Genomic DNA, 20112 nt, shown 5'->3' with positions numbered 1-20112 from the left:
AGATGCTTTTTTCAGAGTTAGATATGGGGATGATTAATGTAAAAATCACTTGATGTCAAAACATTAACATCAGTTTCAAGCGATGTGAATTTTGTAATATATAAACAGGAGACGGTTGTGTTTTGGTGTGAGCTTTTAAAAAAAATGAGTATTATATTGAGATAATTTGTTAAATGTACTACTACAGAATCTTTTTTTCTTTGTTATTTTATTGGTGACTTGAGACCGTTCCTCAAAGAAAAAAAGTAAGAATTTGTTTATTTTCCAGCATGAGTTATAATTTAATAATTGTAAGTTTTTTTGTAAGTAAGTTTTTTTAATATATCTAGTGATATATTCAATAACAAACCTATTTGAGAGGCAGTAGCAATATTTGGGTATAACAGGCTGTTTTTTATTTTTATAGCCCCATAATCTATTGCACCCTTTTTCTTGGCCAAATGACAAAAGTTAAAATACACACATACAGGCCGGGCGCGGTGGCTCACGCCTGTAATCCTAGCACTCTGGGAGGCCGAGGCGGGCGGATTGCTCAAGGTCAAGAGTTCAAAACCAGCCTGGGCGAGACCCCGTCTCTACCATAAAAATAGAGAGAAATTAATTGGCCAACTAATATATATAATATAAAAATCAGCCGGGCATGGTGGCTTGTGCCTGTAGTCCCAGCTACTCAGGAGGCTGGGGCAGGAGGATCGCTTGAGCCCAGGAGTTTGAGGTTGCTGTGAGCTAGGCTGACGCCACGGCACTCACTCTAGCCTAGGCAAGAAAGCGAGACTCTGTCTCAAAAAAAAAAAAAAAAATACACACATACAAACCCTGACTTGTATATAGTTTTTATACCTTTCTTTCTCAGTTTTTGACAGTTTACTTTTGTAAGTCACCACTTCATGGTTTGTTAGCCATCACCTGATCTGAAGTCTGACTTCTCTATTCATAATCTCTATTTCTCTTTTTCTTCTCTGGCATACCCACTATGCCTTCCCCTTCCCTCTTTGTAGTTGCTAGGCAGCCATGATAGTACTCCTAGACATGTGTCTTTGGCATTAATGTTGGCTGCACTTAATTTATGCCTCTTTTTTTCCTGCAAATGACAACAGCCGTGCTTTAAAACTAGATGTTTTCCTTTCTGATCAACTGGTAACGTTTATGTGGAAATCTGAAGACTTTGTGATGTCTGTCAGAAACTCCGCAACCCAATTTAATGATCTGAGTTTACTGTCCCCTAGCTTTTAAGCTACCACCTGTAAATAAAATGTCTATTAACACTTAGAAGAAAACACTTCTTGATTTCAGGCAGTTCAGGTTCACACTGCACTCCATTGTGTTGCAGTTAATGTCTGTTGTATGAAATTTCAAGATCATGTAGTGTTTCCAAACCAGCTAGCACTCTGAGCCAAGTTTATTACGGCTATACACAATTTACTAGGAACCATAATGACTAAGACCTTGCTCAAAGACATACAAATGTCTTCTATCATCCAATTGTTGAAACTTGCTGTTCCATTGCATGATCACCTTTATATTTAAAAAATGACATTAGAGAACTGAGATTTTATTTAGAAATCCACTTTTACCTGATTGTTTTTGTAAGCTCACATTCTTAGATTTCTGCTTTTGGTGGAGAATTTTAAGTGAAGGATTTTATAGCCATGCATTTATTTCATCAGTAATACCTGACATTTAATCCTGAGACATTTTCTATTTAAATAAACTCTGACATGGCTGAGTATATCCTGAAGAGATTAGAGAGAGAATCGCATTTAAAATAACTGCTTAGCCAAAGGGAAAAAGAAAGAAATGCAACCACGGAATCTTGGGAAATGATATTTAGTGTTGGAAGGAATGATAGCTCTTTTGGGTGACTCTACAGCTAATGAATTTCTTTTTGAGGGATTCGGTGGCTAGATTTTTTTGCCCCATCCAAGGGTTTTTCTTCTGTCCATTTTGCTTATTTTTCTTAATGTTTAGGTTGTCAGTTGCTCTCAGGGCTTTTCCCTCATCCACTAGATAAATATGATCTAAAAATGTAGTTAAAGTAAACACTAATCTTTACAGCAGAGCCAAAAGGTCTCTTCCATTAAAATCATTTGATTATTTCCTCTTTCATTCTCTTCTCTGGAGAAAAATTATTTTTTTTTTTGTTTGCTTGTTTGAAACTTCCTCTAAATGCCAAAATTAGAAAAAGGAAAACTTTCCAAGGAAGATTAGCAGAAGTTATGCACCAAAGGATGTATACCAAGAGTCCTGGCTCAAGAGTCAGTGGACTTAGTCTATTCCCAGCTCTGCTACTAACTTACTGAGTGACCTTGGCCACTTAATTTCTATGGACTCCACTCATAGTGCCTGTGAAAGAGAGGGGTTAAGCCAGGTGATTTCTAAGGCTCTTTCCAATTCTGATATTCTGTGGAGATTCCAGTGTTTATATAAATAGTAGGTAGAAGAGGGGTCCTGAGCCATTTCTTGAGATAATCAGATACTTGCCTGGTTTGTACTAGTCTCAGATTATCCAAATGTAGAGCAGATTTTAGTTTTGGGGAAGGGTGAGATTATTGAATAACACAAATGCATGTTTTCTTATAGCTTTGTATTACTGATGGTTCTGATACCCATTTTGGTTTCATTTTAGGCTTTGGGCGTTGCCTTGTGTATAAAAATGCTAAATGTACATTGAAACGATACACCAATCAGACTTTTGATAAAGTGATGGGGCCTATGTTGGATGCTGCTACAAGGAAACCCATCTGGCGACATGAAATTTTAGATGCAGATGGTATTTGTTCTCCAGGTAAAAGCCTTTTAAAAAAATTTATGATTTTTGAAATTATGAAAGTTATTCAATAATATTTATGAGTATTTGATAAACAGAGCAGAAAAAAAAAACAATCTATAATACCACTAACCATATTCAACCAGTGTGGTCATTTTTGATGAATTGTGTTCCAGTGTGTTTTCTTATACCTTATGTTTTTACATGGCAGTAATCTATGCTAATTATAATTTTCTAGTTATAATTTTGAGTTGTAGAAAAACCACTTTAGGGAAATATTTAGAATAGGATCAGGTCCCTGCATCTACATTGGTATTTCTTCATTTATGCATTTGCTTACAAACTACTTTGGAATCTTCTTCCCCTAAAAGATGTGACTCCATTATAATTGCAAACTTGTAATGAATTTTGTTGGTGCAACCCATGGACCCTGCCCTTATGGCTCTTACAAGCTAGTACAGGAGACTAGCATTAATCAAAGGATTACACACAAACATATGTCAAATTACAACCAGGTTAAGGAATTTTATAGGTGGCTATGAGGCCATCTTATAACAAGGGGATTTGGCCTAGTTAGGAATATCAGTGTAGCCTTCCCCAAAGAAGTAAGCTGAAATCTGAAGGACTGGTAGGAATTAACTAAAGAAGAGAGACAGGGTGTGTATTCTAAGCAGTGAGAGAAGCTTGTGCCAATATCCTGAAGCTTGATGGTTGAAGGATGTGAACGAAGGCCAGTGTGGCTAAAACGAAGAGAGTACAAAAGATCATGAATTAGAGGGGTTGGGGGTAGGGACTAAGTGAGGCCTTGCAGACATGTTACTGTTTTCATTATGATCGTAGAAGCAATGATATGATCAAATATGCATTTTGAAATGATCATTCTGGCTATGGTGTGGAGAAAGGATTAGAAGAGTGCCAAAATAGAGGTGGACCAGGCACCGGGAGTTGTGGTGAAGGTGGAGAGAACATGGTGGTTGGGAGTGAAATCCACATGACCTTGTTGTGGTTGGCCTGTGGGTGATGAGTGCTGTATCAGGCCATGGTTTCACATGGCACACGGTGCATGTGTTTCCTCCTTCACTCTGCTTTTGTTTCTTGAGAATTTCTCTCACCCTTAACACTGGTCAGTGTTTCTTGGAAAATAAGTACAGTGACAGTATGACAGAAGTTGGTCTTTGAGCTTACTATGAAGAGATACAAAGCAAAAATGAAAATATCAGCAAAACCAAAGAAATGTTTTGATTTCCTCATTGTCCAAGTTACATTGGTGGTGACTTATTACTGGTTGAAATAACTATAAGTAAAAATAAGTGACCTAAACCTGTTCTAACACCCTAAGAGATATATAAAATTGCTATTTACTGAGATGATGTTTCTCTTGTTAATGTGGTCCCCTAAAATATTTTCTTAATTTTATACATACTGTGGTCTTAATATGTGATTTTTAAAAATGGCTTCCAAAATTACATGGGCCTTGTTGAATTCTAGTACTTACTGTATGGATTCTTTTTTTTTTCCATGTCTGGATGTCATGAACCAAGTCTAACCACATAGTTTTATGGCCCAGTTATTTTGTTGTTGCTGTTGTTTAGAGATGCAGTCTTGCTGTATTGCCCAGGCTGGACTCAAACTCATAGGCTCAAGCAATCTTTGTCTCAGTTTACTGAGTATCTGGGACTACAGGTGCAAGCCACTGTACCTGGCTCCCAGTAATCTTTGTATTCCACACAGATGATAATAATATGTCTAACCCTCTTCTTCTTAGGTGAGAAAGTAGAAAACAAACAAGTGCTTGTAAATAAGTCCATGCCCACAGTGACTCAGATTCCTTTGGAAGGAAGTAATGTGCCACAGCAACCCCAGTACAAAGATGTGCCCATAACGTACGTATTGGTTATGTCTTGGTAATAATGTAGGAAGGTTAGAGAAAGAGAGGAATGGGGGAAATTATAAGTTAGGTCTGGATGCGTTGGAGAACTAAAAATAACAATTTTGGGTACTGTTACTTGTCATGAAAACAGCATGGCATAGAAGATAGGAATGTGGAATGATGTAGACCTTCTAGGCTGTGGAATGATGTAGACCTTCTAACCTGGATTTGAGGTATAGACCAAATAGGCAGGGGTTCCAGGTGGAAGGAACAGCAAGATAAAGGGCACATGGCATAAAAGTGCCTGAGTTTGGGAGGATTAGTGCAGCTTGCTGGGTTGTGGAAGAGTTGGAAATTTATTTTGTAGACAGTGACATGATCAGATTTGTGTTTAAAAAAAAGAAATCTGGACATAGCATGGCATCACCAATATATTAGAATATAGCCATGTTCTAGCACTGGTTCTGTTGTATTTTTTCTTCTATGAGTAAGTAAGAGATTTAAATACTTTTAGCCTCAATTTTTTCATCTGTACAATGAAAGAGACTTGTTAATCTCTAAATTTCCTCTAAGCTCTAAAATATAATAATATGTGAAACTTAATGAGATAAGCCAATGATAGTCACCACATTGTGATATATAAACCAAACTAGGCTGGGCACAGTGGCTCATGCCTGTAATCCTAGCACTTTGGGAGGCTGAGGTGGGAGGATCACCTGAGGTCAGGAGTTCAAGACTAGCCTGAGCAACATAGCAGGACCCTATCGCTACCAAAAAAAAAAAATTAGCCAGGCATGGCAGCATGTGCCTATAATCCCATCTACTCAAAAGGCTGAGGTGCAAGAATCCCTTGAGCCCACGAGTTCGAGGCTGCAGTGAGCTATGATTGCACAGGTGCACTCTACTCTGAGAAACAGAGTGAGAGACCCTGTCTCAAAAAAAAAAAAAACTAGAAAAGATAAAATATCTAACCTAGCCAAGGTGAACCAGATTAACCAAGTTCAGGAGGTGGGGGTGAAAGTGACATAGGAGAACTGGATTCCCAAGCTGTAAAGACAGTTTTAAAATCCATTCAATACACAGTTGTGGATGCTTGCTTTGTGTCAGCCACCCTGCATCGTGTGCCAGTGATATGAAATAAGCCACAAGCCGTGTTAACAAAGAGTCACATCTAGTTGGCAAAAATCTCCACCCAAAAAAGTACAGTAATTACCATGTTCATAATAGCTTAGTTGAGAACTTACACCGTACATCTTACTGTTCCAGTAAGTTTACTCTGTTCCAGAGCATGTGTTTGCTCAGTTAATCCTACTAGCATCCCGTGAGCTACATTCTCTCAGTAGCTCATTAAAAAGATGTGGAAACTGAGGGAAGGATAGGTTAAGTAACAGACAAGGGTAGAGCCAGGATTTGAACTCAGACAGTTTGCCTCCAAAGCCCCATGCTTGCCCACTGTGCTAAATACAGCAAAGCACTGTGGGTGCCATGGATTTGTCCCTGGAGTCAGAGCAGCAAGGTGGAAACAGGCAGTTCTGTTTGGGGGAAGAGTCCGGTCCCTTGCACTGAGTCCTACAAAACCAAAAGCTATTTTAAGATACAAAGGTGGTTATACCATTGGCTTTCTTCCTGGACTAAAGGAGGATATCTTTTTCTATTTCTATTCTATATCTTATTCTATTATATTCTTTTTCTATTCAAAACTCTTCTCCTTTCAAGTTCTTAATTTTGTCCACTCTTTGCAAAAAGACCTTTCTCTGTCCAATTTTCTCTTTTATCTTCCCATATTTTCAACCTGTTTTCTATTGATTCCTCCCCACAGGCTAGGAAATGCACTCAAACTTCTTATCTTTAAAAGAAAATAAAAGCTTTTTCTGGACTTTGTGTTCCTTTCTAGCTACCACTCTGTTCCTCTTCCTTTCACTGCAAAAATCCTCAGAAGAGAGGTCTGTCATCTCTGTTTCTACCTCTTTACCTTCCACCCACCCCCTAGCCCTCCAAGCTATCCTCCTTTCTCTTCATTCCACTGAAATGGCTCCAGAAGAGGTCACCAACAGCATCCTATTTGTTTAGTTCATTCAAGAAATATTTTTTGAGCACTAACACTATGTCAAGAACTGTTCCAGGTGCACAGGATAGTGCAGTGAACAAAATTGACAGCAGTCTCTGTCCTTATGGGGTTCACACCCCAGTGAGGGAAGACAGGGCATAAGCAAACAAAACCCATAGTTGGTCATATCTGTCAAATTCAATGGAGTCTTCAGTCCAAATCTTCCTGTGGGCCGAGACTGTGTCTCTTTTGTTTACCTTGTACCTAGTGCCTGGCACATAGTTGATAATCAGTAAATAGTTATTAAGTGAATGGGTGGATTTCATGTGACTTTTCTATAGCATTTGACACCACTGACCCCTCTTTCCTTGATGTTGTAACACCACTGCTGCCTGGCCAGTGGCTCTTGCACCTTGTTTGGATGAGCTCCCCCATTCCTAGCATTGCAGTCACCCTCTTTTTTGCTGATGACTACAGTTAGACATTTGTTAATACCTGGTGTTGGCTCTGTACCAGCACTTGGATAGCTTTACAGGGGCCCCAAACCCAGCCCTAAATGGGCTCCTCCTCTGGATGCCTCTCGGTGAGTAGCACCACCAGCCAGCCAGTTGCCAACAGCACAAACCTGACTCCTTTTCTTTACCTGCCACACAGACCAGTCCTATAGGTCTGCAGTCCCCAACCCCCAGAGCCTAGGTCTGGTACCAGTCTGTGGAAAAATTGTCTTGCATGAAACTGGTCCCTGGTGCCATAAAGGTTGAGGACCACTGCTATAGGTCCTGTCTTCTTAGAAATTTTCTTATCCTCCCCCTCTTCCCTTCTGTCTGCTGTTGCTGTCCAGGTTCTGGCCCTCTGCTCCCAGACTCTTAGTTATTATTTACTGTTCATCTGCCTTCAGCATTGTACTTCTCTGTTCTCTGCATGCCACTGCCGGGGTGGTTCTTCTCAATTACTCCTCTGGTCATGTTACTTTCTTAGATAAATTTATTAGGTAAATTATTAGGTAAAAATTGAGTAAATTAAGTAAATCTTGGAATGACAATGTGGCCTGTGAGAAGAGCATCCTCGGCACACCTCTCTAGCCTCCCCACACACTAGGCCCTGTGTTTCCAGGAAGTCACCTGTTAACTCTCCAAAACAGACCATCCTACATCAGGCTTCATGTATTTTTTCAGGCTGCTCCCTCTGCCTTCTAAGATCTCACCTCCAGGCTTACCTCCTCTGTAGCAGGGCTTGACAGTCTGACCCTCCCTGCTGCTACTGTCATTGCCCCAGCATAGCTAACTGTTGTCTCCCTTGGGCCTTTCCTGTTCTCCATATTGTTGATGTCCTTGTCACACTTACCCCCTCTCTTCCTTTAGTGGATTGAAAGCTCCTTTTGCACAGGAGCTATTTCCACTTAGTCTCTGTGTGTCCAGAGCCTACAAGGATCTGATGCATAGTAGACTCTTTTTCTACTGAGCTTTAAAAAAAAAAGAATAGCCTTTTTTTCCTCAACCACAGAATTTCAGGGAAAAAAATAGTAGACTCTTAATAATGTTTGTTATGTGAAAACAGATAAGAGAAGAGGCAACGTGTATGACAAAATTAATAATGGAAAAACTGGGTAGGTAAAGACTTTGGAGACTTCAGTTCAAACCCCAGTTCTACTTTGTCTGAGTCGTGTGCCTTTGGACAAGTTACTTAACATCTATAAACATCAGTTCTCTTCTATAATAAGGAAATAACGATATGGGACTGTTGTGAGGATTAAATTGAGTATGCCTGCCTCGTGTAAATGTATAGGACTGTAAAAGGGAAATTGTAAAATTTGAATTTAATGATTAAAAAATGAAAGTCATTTTTCAGAGCCCAAGATGAGAATGTCAAGATATTCTGTGGTAGGCATTAAATTAAATATGACATGTGGGTGATAAGTTCACAAAAGGTAGTTTGAAAACTCTGTTTTAGTGATTTTCTCCTACTATTAGCTACAAAGGAGCAACAGATTCATATATTGAAAAAGTAATGATATCGTCAAATGCTGAAGATGCTTTTCTGATCAAAATGCTGCTGAGACAGACAAGGCGTCCAGAGATTGGAGACAAATTCAGCAGTCGTCATGGACAAAAAGGTAAATTGTGTCATTTCTCAACCTGATTATAAAACTGAATATGCTAAAATATATATTAACCCATATGTAAGAAATGTTTTATAACATCCTTCATTTAAAAAAGTTAGCATGTTTAGAAAATTATTACATTGTAATCAAAATTACTCCTGTTTAATTTCTTAGGTTAACCTGTTTATATTTCAATGATATTTAAAAATATATGGTAGGCTTGCTTCTCTATTGCTACTCATTTCATTCTCCTGCAACTGCTATGTCCAAAATTATAAATACATTCTAGATGATGTACCTATTGAAGTGCATGTGGTTGCTCAAAGAATAAATAGTAATAACTATTCTTTTTTCTGAAAGGTACATCTTTAAACTACTCTATGTTCTGTTGGGTCATAGTATCATAGGATGTCAGCATTAGAATATACTTCAGAATTATTTGCCCCTTTATTTAACAGATGAGGAAGTTCAGACCCTGCATACTCAGTAGCTGAGGTGGTATTAGAACCTGGGTCTCCTAACCCCAATGCAGTGCTTTGTTTGTCTCCTACATCTGGTCCCGTTGGCAAGCCTCGCTCTTTTCATTGATGGTTACTGCTAAGTTTTTATCCATTTGTGGTTTTGTTTCATTTTGTTTATCTTTAAATAACATAACACTATATCACAGTTGATTAACTCATCATCAGTAGGGTCTCTTTTAGTCAATATATATAGTCTTTAAAGTGAAAAATTCGTCCTAGGGCTTGAAATTGGCTCTGCCTGCCACTTAGCTTTAAGAACCACAGCAGTGGTTTAACACTTTGTAGCACTAACTGTGTGCCTGCCAATGTTCTCATCACATTACATGTACTAACTCATTTGATTCTCACACAGTCCTCAAAGGTAGGTACCATTATTATCTACATTTTATAGATGAGGAAACAGAGGCACAGAGAGATTAATAGCTTGCCCAATGTCACACAGTTGGTGGTAGAAATGGCTTTTGAACTCTGGAAGTTTGGATCCAGAGTCCTAGCTCTTAACTAACTACTAAGCCATCCTGACTGTTAGGCAGTTAGCATTGTGCCTGGCACATAATAAGTGTCCAGAAAGTGGCAGCATCATGATCATTAACATTGACCATTATTCTTTTGACATATACTTGAGATATATCTCTTCTATAATACTTTTTAACCTTAACTCTCACCTTAGCTTATAAATCACACTAGTATGATAACTTCTTGTTTTTAATTTATTGGCTTGAAGATAACTGCACATTTTGTTCCTACTGAATTAAACTTTATTTGCCAAACAAGTAGATCCAGTATTACAGTTTGTTTGATTAAGTGTATTCAGACTTAGTTGCCATGCTGCTAATGTACTATTTCAGACCAAGATATTCTTTCATCAAAAGTATTTCTAGTTAGTGAGAAGCAAGATTATTTTAGCCTGTCAATATTTTTAGGAAAAAATTTGTTCCATCTGTTAATGTGAATTCGACATCTCTAATTCATACAGTTCCCTAAGATACCAATTCTTTTTTTTTTTTTTTTTTTTTTTTTTTTTTTTTTATTGAGACAGTCTTGCTCTGTTGCCCTGGCTAGAGTGCCATGGCGTCAGCCTAGCTCACAGCAACCTCAAACTCCTGGGCTCAAGCAATCCTTCTGCCTCAGCCTCCTGAGTAGCTGGGACTACCAGGGATGCGCCACCATGCCCAGCTAATTTTTTCTGTATATTTTTAGTTGGCCAATTAATTTCTTTCTATTTTTAGTAGAGACAGGGTCTTGCTCTTGCTCAGGCTGGTTTCAAACTCCTGACCTTGAGCGATCCTCCCGCCTCGGCCTCCCAGAGTGCTAGGATTACAGCCCGGCCCCTAAGATACCAATTCTTAATGGCCTTTGAGTGCTTTTTAAAATACCTTGAGGTTCTAATGGTTTATATGGCTTGCCAGTAAAAATCGGATTGTCTGTATTGAAACGATTTCTCCTTTTCTCTTGGTTGACAGTTGCTGAGCCATTCTTACTCTGGGTTAACCATAGCCTCATTTATAGTTTCTATGTTAATTGATGTAACTATTACCTGGACAAGTGCAAAGTTTGATACTCTTCTTATAAAATGGTGACACACTGGAAGGTTTACAGGAATGCACAACCTAAGAGAATATCCCCATTCTCAATTTACATGCCTCAGATAACCCAAATCCTTGTGTCTTTATCTCACCAGAGTATTGTGCAAAGAGTTACAGACTAGCAGATTGATTTCACTGATTATCTAATGTGTCCTAACACCACTGAACTTCTTGAGGGTAGTGACCATGTCCTTATATTCTCCATAAAGCCTAATAAAGCCTTTCTTATAGATAGTAGATAGTGGGCAAATATGAATGAATGAATGAATTGAAGGTGGGAGAAGTAATAAAGGAGCAAATTCTCTACTCCTAATGGATTGATTTTACTCAGGTTTTAATCTAAATACTATGTGAGTACATGCATATAAAAAAAGCAGTACTTTTGAAAATGAAAAACCTCCTAATCAGTAAGATGCTATAAATACAGACCTCTAGGTAAAATATCATGAAGTCTTTGTGCTATAGCATTTTTTCAGACAGTTAATGTGATAGGGACATTGTTCATTGACAGAAACGGTTTCTTATTTGCAGTGATCTGAAATAACAGATTTTAGAGATCTGTTCAATCTCGGGGGCTTTGACTTATACATCTCTTTACGAAACTGAAGAAATCCTCTTGGGTTTAGCTGACCTTTCACTCGTAGTGAGGAGATTGTCTTGCCACTTTTTCTTTTCCAGATGGCTTTTAATCCAAGGGTAAAAACCTTCTGATTAGCCTGGATTCCCTTGATAGTCCCTACTCTTACAGCTTCATCAGATTTATTGAAAAGATTGGGGGAAAAGCAAGCAAATAAACAAAAAACAGGTAGTGTAAGGTTCAACAGAGTTATGGAAGGAGTGACATAGGACTCTTATCTGAACATAATTTTCATTTCTTTTAAGTATAATTTTTATTAAATAATAAATGCACATGATTTTAAAAGGTTGAATAGTACAAAAAGGGGTTTGGGGTTTTTTTTAATTGAAAAACATCAGTCCCTGCCTCTCTTTTGACCCAGCTTTGGTTAAGTATAAAATTCTAGGTTGAAAATTGTTTTCCCAAAGGATTTTGATGGCCTTTCTTCCTCCTGATCTTTTTTGAGCCCCATTTCTCTCTCCTCCTCCTTCCTTTCCCATCCCTTTCTCTCTGGAAGCTTTTATTGTCATCTCTTCTGGAATTCTGAAATTTCATAGGCCTTTTTTCACTCCTTGTGCTAAGAAATTGGGGACCCTTTCTTTCTGGAAGTTTAAGTTCCTCCAATGTTTGGACATGTTTTTATATTATTTTATTGCTAATTTCCTCCTCATCATTTTCCGTGTACCTTTTCTGATTTTCTTAGTCAGATGTTGGATCTTCCAGATTAATGCTATAGTTTTTTAAAATATTTTCTCTCTCTTGTTTTTCTTCTAGGAGATTTGATCAACTTTATTTTTCAGATTTTTTTACATATATTTTTAATATCTAATTAAATTTTTATCTTTTTAAAAAAATTTATTATTATTTTTTTTAGAGACAGGGTCTCATTCTGAGGGTCTCATTCTGTCACTTAGGCTGGAGTACAGTCGTGTGATCATAGCTCACTGTAACCTAAAACTCCCAGGTTCAAGACATCCTCCTGCCTCAGCCTCTGAGTACCTGAGACTACAGGTACACACCACCACACCCAGCTAATTTTTTACTTTTTTATAGTGACAGAGTCTTGTTATGTTGCCCAGGCTGGTCTTGAACTCCTGGCCTCAAGTGATGCTCCCACCTTGGCCTTCCAAAGTTCTGGGATTACAGGCATGAGCTACCACACCCAGCTTCTAATTAAATTTTTTTTTCACCATTTAAAAAATGCAATTTATCTCTAGTTAATACAATGAAGAAGAAAAGAAGTATAATCTAGAACGTATATCTTAGTAATCACAAAATCACTGTTTTAACCTTTGGGCATGATCCAGTTTTATAATATTTAAAGGTAATTTGTTCTCTTTCTTTTTCATAGCAATAAATATATATATATATATGTGTGTATATATATATATATGTGTGTGTGTGTGTGTTTTAGTGTTTGGGTTTTTCTTCCTTTTTTTTTTTTTCTTTTAGTTTTCTTCTATTCCTAATCTTGTTTCTATCTTTTGATAGATTTTTTTTCCTCTTCTATTTGTTTTAGTGTCTGGTTCATTGTCATATTTGGAGGCTTTCCCCTAATGCCTGGTACACCTTTGAACCCTAAAATCCACTTGAAAGCCCTATGTCCCATGGATAGGACTTGCCAACTGGTGGACGTGATTATAGGGTGATCAGATGGTGAACTGTTTTCATTGCTGGTGCCATTCAGTTTCTACATAGTAGGATTTGTCTAACTCCTTCCTAAAGGTTGGAGCTGGGAATGAGAGTAGGGTCAGTGCTTAAGTCTATCAGCTGACCTCCAGGAGCCAGGTAGGGGCAGAGGCTGGAGCTCACTGTTCAGTGTGCAGACTTTATTTAATTCCTCTATGTTAGGCTTTACAGCACCCACCCTCTGCTGTGCTTGCCACCCTTGGGTCTCGGTCTCTGTGGCTTAGTTACTCAAGTAAGGGTTAGGGGGAAAGAGTAGTTTCCTGGCTATAGAAGGGGAGGAATAGAAACTCAGAGATCCAATGATTTCTTATACAGACATTTGTTTATACAAATAATTAGTATCTTCTGAGTGTCTGATAGTATTCTAGGTCCTAGTGACAAGCAGTAAACAAAATACACAAAAATTCTAGCCCTTGTGGGGGCTTATATTTTTGTGGACAAGAGGGATAATGGTAGGTGCTGAGGGATAATGGTAAGTACTTTGGGGAAGCAGTGGTGATAAACACGTGTGTTCCATTCGTCATGTTTAACTGGAAATCCATATGTATATTATTTGGGAATATTCAACACAAAAATGCTTAGTGAGCTCAGTTTTTTTCAGTGCAACTTATAGAATTGAAGTTAAAATTATTTTGATAAGAAGTGAGAAGGATTTTTGGAATGCCAACCTTTTATGTGCTGACCAGAGCCTTACCTCTAAGGCTTCTGGGGGTTTTGGCTATTTTAATCACTTCTAAGATTGAAAACTAACTTAAAAATGTTTAAAGCTCACATCCTAAGAATTATGACATAAATGCTAACAATCATCAGAAAAGTATTTATCACATTTTATCAACTCTTAATTATCTGAAAATGTTGTAACTGAGTTCTATACCATTGGTCGTTTCATTGAATGTCACCCATCTGAAGCTAGAGGTGTGACAATAGCTAAAAGTCTATTTTTTTGAAGTTCTTTTCATTTGTTAAAAAAATTGTAAAGATTCAAAAATACCAATGGTTTTGTTAAAATCATTGTATATTATTTGATGTCAAATATCCAGAATACCTTCTGGCTAATTTAGATAAGAATATTTTAGGTTCACTGAGGATAGGAAACATGCCCTACTAATTTATTTAACCTCAAAGCACCCAGCATAGCACTTTGCATATAATATGGTGTCCACTCAATATGTCAGTGGAATAATTTATTAAAAATCTCAAATGTTCATTGTTCTTGTTGGAAATTATAATGACATAACAAGTCAAAATCATTGCTCCCCAAAATGAGTGTAATTTATTCTTCCTATAAATATCAGAAATGGATGTCTCATTTTTCTCTGAACTAGCACCAAGAGTTTGTATGCCTAAGACTCAGAGCTGCCAAATCCTCACTGATGAAACAAGCCCACTAAAGCTTTTCCAACCAAAATAACTAAATACAGTTGTTCCTCAGCTACTTGGGGGATTGTTTCTAAATCTTTGTATACTCAGTGTCCTACAGTTGGCCCTGTGGTACTCAAGTGTATGAAAAGTTGGCCCTCCGCATATGTGGGTTTGCATCCTGTGAATACTGTATTTTCAATTCGTGTTTGGTTGAAAATAAGCTGCATATAAGTGGACCTGCAAAGTTTAAACCCATGTCATTCAAGGGTCAACTGTACACATGCCCCACCCATATCCACCCTGGGCACAAATGTGAATCTGCCTTGACAACCCCAGGGAAATCTATTTGGTCATATAAAGTCACTACTGTGAGATCAGAACTGTGGTGAGCTCCCAGGGGATAGAAAGGAAATTCAGCCCTTGAGGAGTTGACTATACACCTGAAGTAAAAAGGTGGATACAAAGGATTACATGGTTAAATACTAAGTTATATGGGAAAGTCCATTAATGATAGAGAAGTTTAGAGTTTATTGTGCATAGGAGCAGATCTTAGAGTGTGAAAAGACCTTTTAGAAGTCTAGTCTAAATTCATCTTCTACTGTAAGAGTTCTTTTTAGATTATCTTTGGCAGATGATTTTCCACATTTATTGTGGCCTGTAAAGGGAAGCCCCTGCTGCTTTCTGAGACAACCTGTTCTGTAGTAGCAATGTTCTAATGAGTCTGGAGTCTGAAGTGCTCATTCTGTAATTTAGTGCTGTTAGTCCTGCCCTATACTGTGGGCCTTACTGAATGGCCACCCTATGTTCAGTATTTAAAGAAAGTTGTCAGGTTAAGAAAAAATATAACAGAGAGGTAAAGCTCTTGAGCTTTAACTAGGTGAACTATTTTGTCCCTCCATGCCTTGGTTTCCTTGTCTTTGAATAGGAGACATTTTCTTAGAGGTTGTTACTGGTGTGTGTAAAACAGTGAACACAGTGCATGGTGCACACATAGCAGGTAGTAAAGGTGAGCTGCTAGTAGGTCTGTCCCAGGTCGTATAGACTAGGCAATAAAGGAAGGCCTCAGAGACTAAACAGGGTTTGGACTTGGAGGGCTTGATAAACATGTGAAAGGAAAGTGGGGGGCAGCAGAGAAGAGCAAATCCATAGACTTGTGGATGGAATGAAATAAAGAGAATAAGGAGGCCACAGGGCCTATGGTTTTAAGCCTGGTAAGTGATGGCACCAGTCACAAAGCAATTTTGTGTCTCATTGACTTGAGATGATGGAGGCTCCCTCTAGTGCTTATATTATTGATTAATTCATCCTTGTATGGAGCTTTTACTATGTACCAGGCACTGCTCTAGATACTAGAAGCACAGGGATAAACAAGATTGACAGACAAGGTCTCTGCTCTCCTAGAGTTTATGTTATCTTGGGGGAGGAAACAGAAAAGAAGTAAACAAAAATATAAACACAGTAGTTTAAGGTAGTAATAAGTGCCATATGTGAAGGACGATGTATAAGAGCATCTGGTTTAGGAGGCACTTTAGACTGTTGATCAGGAGCAACCTCTTGGAGGAAGTAACATTGGAGCTGAGACCTAAAGGATATAAGGGAGCCAGCCAAGCAAAAGTCAAGGAGAATTAAGTTCTAGGTAGAGAGAACCATTAGAGTAAAAACACTGAGGTGTGAATGAGGTTGGTATATTTCAAGGAACAGAAAAAAGGCCACTCTGGCCAGATCTATATATGCCTGAGGCAGAGCATGGTATGTGACTTAGTGAGATAAATAGGATAGGGGCACATCCTATGAAGCCTTGTGGCCAAAAGAAAGTAGCTTGGACATTAATGTAAATATACTGGGAACCAATAGGACCATTGGATAGTGAGTGTATTTGGTTCACAGTACTAGAGGCTTAGAAGTCAAGAACATGGCATCTGGTGAGGGTCATCCCGTGGTGGATAGGCAAAAGGGCAAGAGAGCTTGCCGTTCTTGGAATATCTAAAACACTCTTGTGATGATGGTATCAATCCATTCATGTGGGTGGAGACCTTATGACCTAATCACCTCTTAAAGGCCCCACATGAATTAAATCTTAGCAAGAGCTTTGGTGGGGACATACAAACTATAGCCATGAGTATGAGCAAAGGAGTGATAAAATCTAACAACTTTAAGAGCTGTATTCTATATGAAGAGTGGGTGAGGGGGACAAGGAAGGAGTGAAGGAGATCATTGCAGTGGTCCAGGGAAAAGAGAATGGTGGCTTGGACCAGGACAGCAGCAGTTGAAAAATGGAGAGAAGTGGATGGATTCTGGATATACTCTGGCGATAGAGCCAATAGGAATCGCCAATGGCTTGGTTGCTGGGAGAGGAAAAGGTAGGAATTGAGGATGAGGTTTGTGGCTTAAGCAGCTGGTAATGCTGTTTACCAAGACTGGGGAAAGAATTTTGAAGGGAATTAGGCACAAGGGCAGAGGTTGAGAGTTTGGGCTTCAGGTTTGAGATGCCTATTAGACTCCCAAGTGAAGTCTGCTAAGTAGACAATTGGATATAGAATCTGGAGCTCCAGGGAAAGATTAGGGCTAAGGGAAAAATTGAGTCATCTAAATGCTCTTTATCCCCAGATTTATAGCATTTTTTCATATTTATTAATACTTTTTATATGTTGATAATTTATAATTTTCATCTAAATTCCATCCATTAACCTGTATAGATCTAGTTGGTGTTGTTATTCCTACCATACAGAATAAGGACATTGAGGCTCAGCAAGGTGAGTAGCTTGCCTGCTACAGTTTGGTGCTGGCAGAGCCAAGATCTAAATCCAGGTGTTTTATTCTGAGTGTATTGCCCATTCTGTTAAAGCTGGTTAAAGGTGGCTCTTATATCATTACCACTCTGCCCCCAGGGGTTGCCATATTCCCAGAGATTTCCCTTGGAAGAGACATAGCCCTTCCTGAGATTGAATCCCAATACCTCATAATATTCTTTTCTGGCTCCTCCTTAAAATGGGCATCTTCTCAAAATTCCCATTCTTTCTGAATAAGCAGTTTTACACCTGCTCACACACCTTGTTCCAGAAATGCCTGCCAACCCTCATTTAAGAGGTACTCCTAAAATAGAGCTGTATTTTCTTATATCCCTTTCCTTCTAAAACCCACTAGTAATATACTATCCCTTCTCCCTTCTTTAATTGGTCTTCTAGTCAAGTTTTAGTAGCCTTGATTAAACTTCAAAAATCTATGGAGAATTCAAACAGATATAAAAGACAGTAAATTTTTTGAGCCCTCAATGTTGACCATTCTACCAGTTAATCTGGCTAGATGTGAAAGTTAAAGCTAGAAAAAGATGGGCACTTGGAGGAAGTGTTTTGGACAGTGATTACAGTTAGTTCATTTGGAACTTTCATGTGCAGTGAGCACAGCTGGCAGGTGTTTGTAAGGAGCCACACAATAACTCAACCCTTAGTGTGGGATGCAAAGAGAAACTGCATCAGACCTAAAAGTAAAATGTGAATAAAACAGAAAATGTGGTCCACAGTGTCAGTTATGCTATCTGTAATTGTCATGAAATGAGCTGACAACAATTTCAAAGTGTTGTGGGTTTTCAGGATATATGTATCACACCATGATTCCTGCAGTGCTTTTTTGTTTGTTTCTGCTTTGATCCAGACACTTACCAGATTAAGACCAGTGGTTAGTTCAACTTAGTTTTCGCTCTTGAAATGTAGAATTGTTTGGAAATCCTGTCTTTTCCTTTATAGCATAATCTATAAGTTGACACATATGTATTTTCTATAAGAAAAAATGTAAAGATTATTTTTACTTAGTGTATCTTTTTGCATATCCTTTTTCTGTCTTCATTTGGAGCCTTAAATTTGTTGTTCTTGGCATTCAGAAAATAACGTGGCCCTGCTGATTACCTGATTTTTGTCTTTTTTTAAAAAAAAGTTTACTTCAACAAAGCTGTTTTTAGGGATTCTTTTTGTACATGCATGGTATGTGGTTCATATTTGCATGCCTAATGCATCTTAAAATATCCTCTTTAACAATTAGAGGAGACTTGAAAATTTAGTTTTGCAGAACATGAATGTCTGTCCCACTCAAGCCTGATCATTTCAAAAGTGGTAGGATAATTAGTAGCTAAATGAAACAAATCTGAAGAGAAGGCTGAACAGGGGTGGTCATATGCTATATGTGTTAAAAGAGCTTGTGAAGAAGATTGAAGGGGGCAGGATGAGTGGGTAAACTGGAACAAGAGAATTGATACTAAGTAGTTGGGAATCAGATCAATGCTGTGTGATAAGCAAAGATAGAATGTGGTTGGTCAGAGAAGGTCAGGTGGAGAAGTGAAAGTGTCATCAGTTAAAGATGTGACAGACCTAACAAGCAGCATCACCTGTGACCTCCACAGCGGAAGATGGCTAAGCTGAGAGAGCCATGTGTTGAGGAAGAAAAATGTGTTTTATAAAGAAGATGGTGTTACAGTTGACATAAAGACTACTCTGGGCTCCGAGGCAGGCAGGATTGACTGGCCCTGTACTTTGAAAAGAGGGACTTTCAATACAGACTTCTAATGAGAAATTCAAAAAATGTTAATGAAGTACAACCCTCCTTTGGGTCTTTGTGAAGTCAGTTATGTATCTTATCAGTAAATGTACAGTGAATCAGCTTTCCCAAAAAGAGCCAAGCCTTGATAAAGAATCTCTAGAGCTGTTGTTCAACCTTTAGTAGTATGCAAAATGCTGGCAAAGGTGAGATATGTATAGCTGTATATCAAAGTTGTGAATTTGTTGTGTGTTTATTTACAAAGTCAGGAAAGTTTTGTTCAGTTTTGTTTGAAATTTATTTGAGGAGAAGTATATAAACCCTGAAGCCTCAATCTCCTTTCCCGAGTGTTCCAGACTTCTAGGTACTTTAGAGTGAAGCCATGACTTATAATGATGATCCAAGGGGGAAATAGAGCTGAACATGAATCAGCTGGAATGTCCTATGTTTTCTCTTCATATTCTGACCAGTTTTATCGATAGAGTTAAAGATAGGAAGAGACATTCACATATAATACTGATTGGAATTATGTTTGGAACTAAACTTTCTATTAAAATCAAAACAACTGATATAAGCCTCTTTAACTTCAGCATAAATTCTAATGGAGGGATCTCATCATTGGCAAATATTTTTATCTTGAGCTTTGTTTTCTCTGATGATTAGTGCATTTATTAGAAGATTTCCTGCTCCTTTTTAAAAAATATTCTTTAACAAAAATGTCTGACTGTCTAAGGAATTCTCAAGTTATTTTTCATTTCAGGCAAACCAGATTATTATATTTCCAGATTTTCTGTTACTTTTGCTGCCATTCACAGTGAAGGAGGAAAAAGTAGACTCCTTTGATGTGGAGAGGAAAAAAAAAAACAATATATCACTTCCCTGAAAGAACATTTCTCAGTCTCTCATGTGAAAAAGGATTAGCACCTCCAACAAAGGTCCTGTAGATCACAGAATCAGGCATCAATACCAAACAGTATTCCTAAGGAGAGGAAAAACTGTATTTGAGCAAGAGTGTTTGTCCTGGCA

General features: G+C 38.2%; 1 protein-coding gene across 1 annotated transcript in view; it reads left to right on the top strand.

The window, feature by feature from the left end:
- POLR3B (RNA polymerase III subunit B) overlaps positions 1–20112 on the top strand; it is a 112343-nt gene that overhangs the window by 69155 nt on the left and 23076 nt on the right. Inside the window, exons 21-23 of the mRNA XM_012772755.2 lie at positions 2627–2785; positions 4533–4650; positions 8655–8797. Of these exons, the coding sequence (XP_012628209.1) occupies positions 2627–2785; positions 4533–4650; positions 8655–8797 (420 nt within the window). The remainder of the gene's footprint in view (positions 1–2626; positions 2786–4532; positions 4651–8654; positions 8798–20112) is intronic.

This window comes from Microcebus murinus, chromosome 10 (assembly GCF_040939455.1).
Source record: "Microcebus murinus isolate Inina chromosome 10, M.murinus_Inina_mat1.0, whole genome shotgun sequence".
Taxonomy (NCBI): domain Eukaryota; kingdom Metazoa; phylum Chordata; class Mammalia; order Primates; family Cheirogaleidae; genus Microcebus; species Microcebus murinus.
Note: the sequence above shows the minus strand (reverse complement) of the source record. Positions and strands in the feature narration are given on the sequence as shown.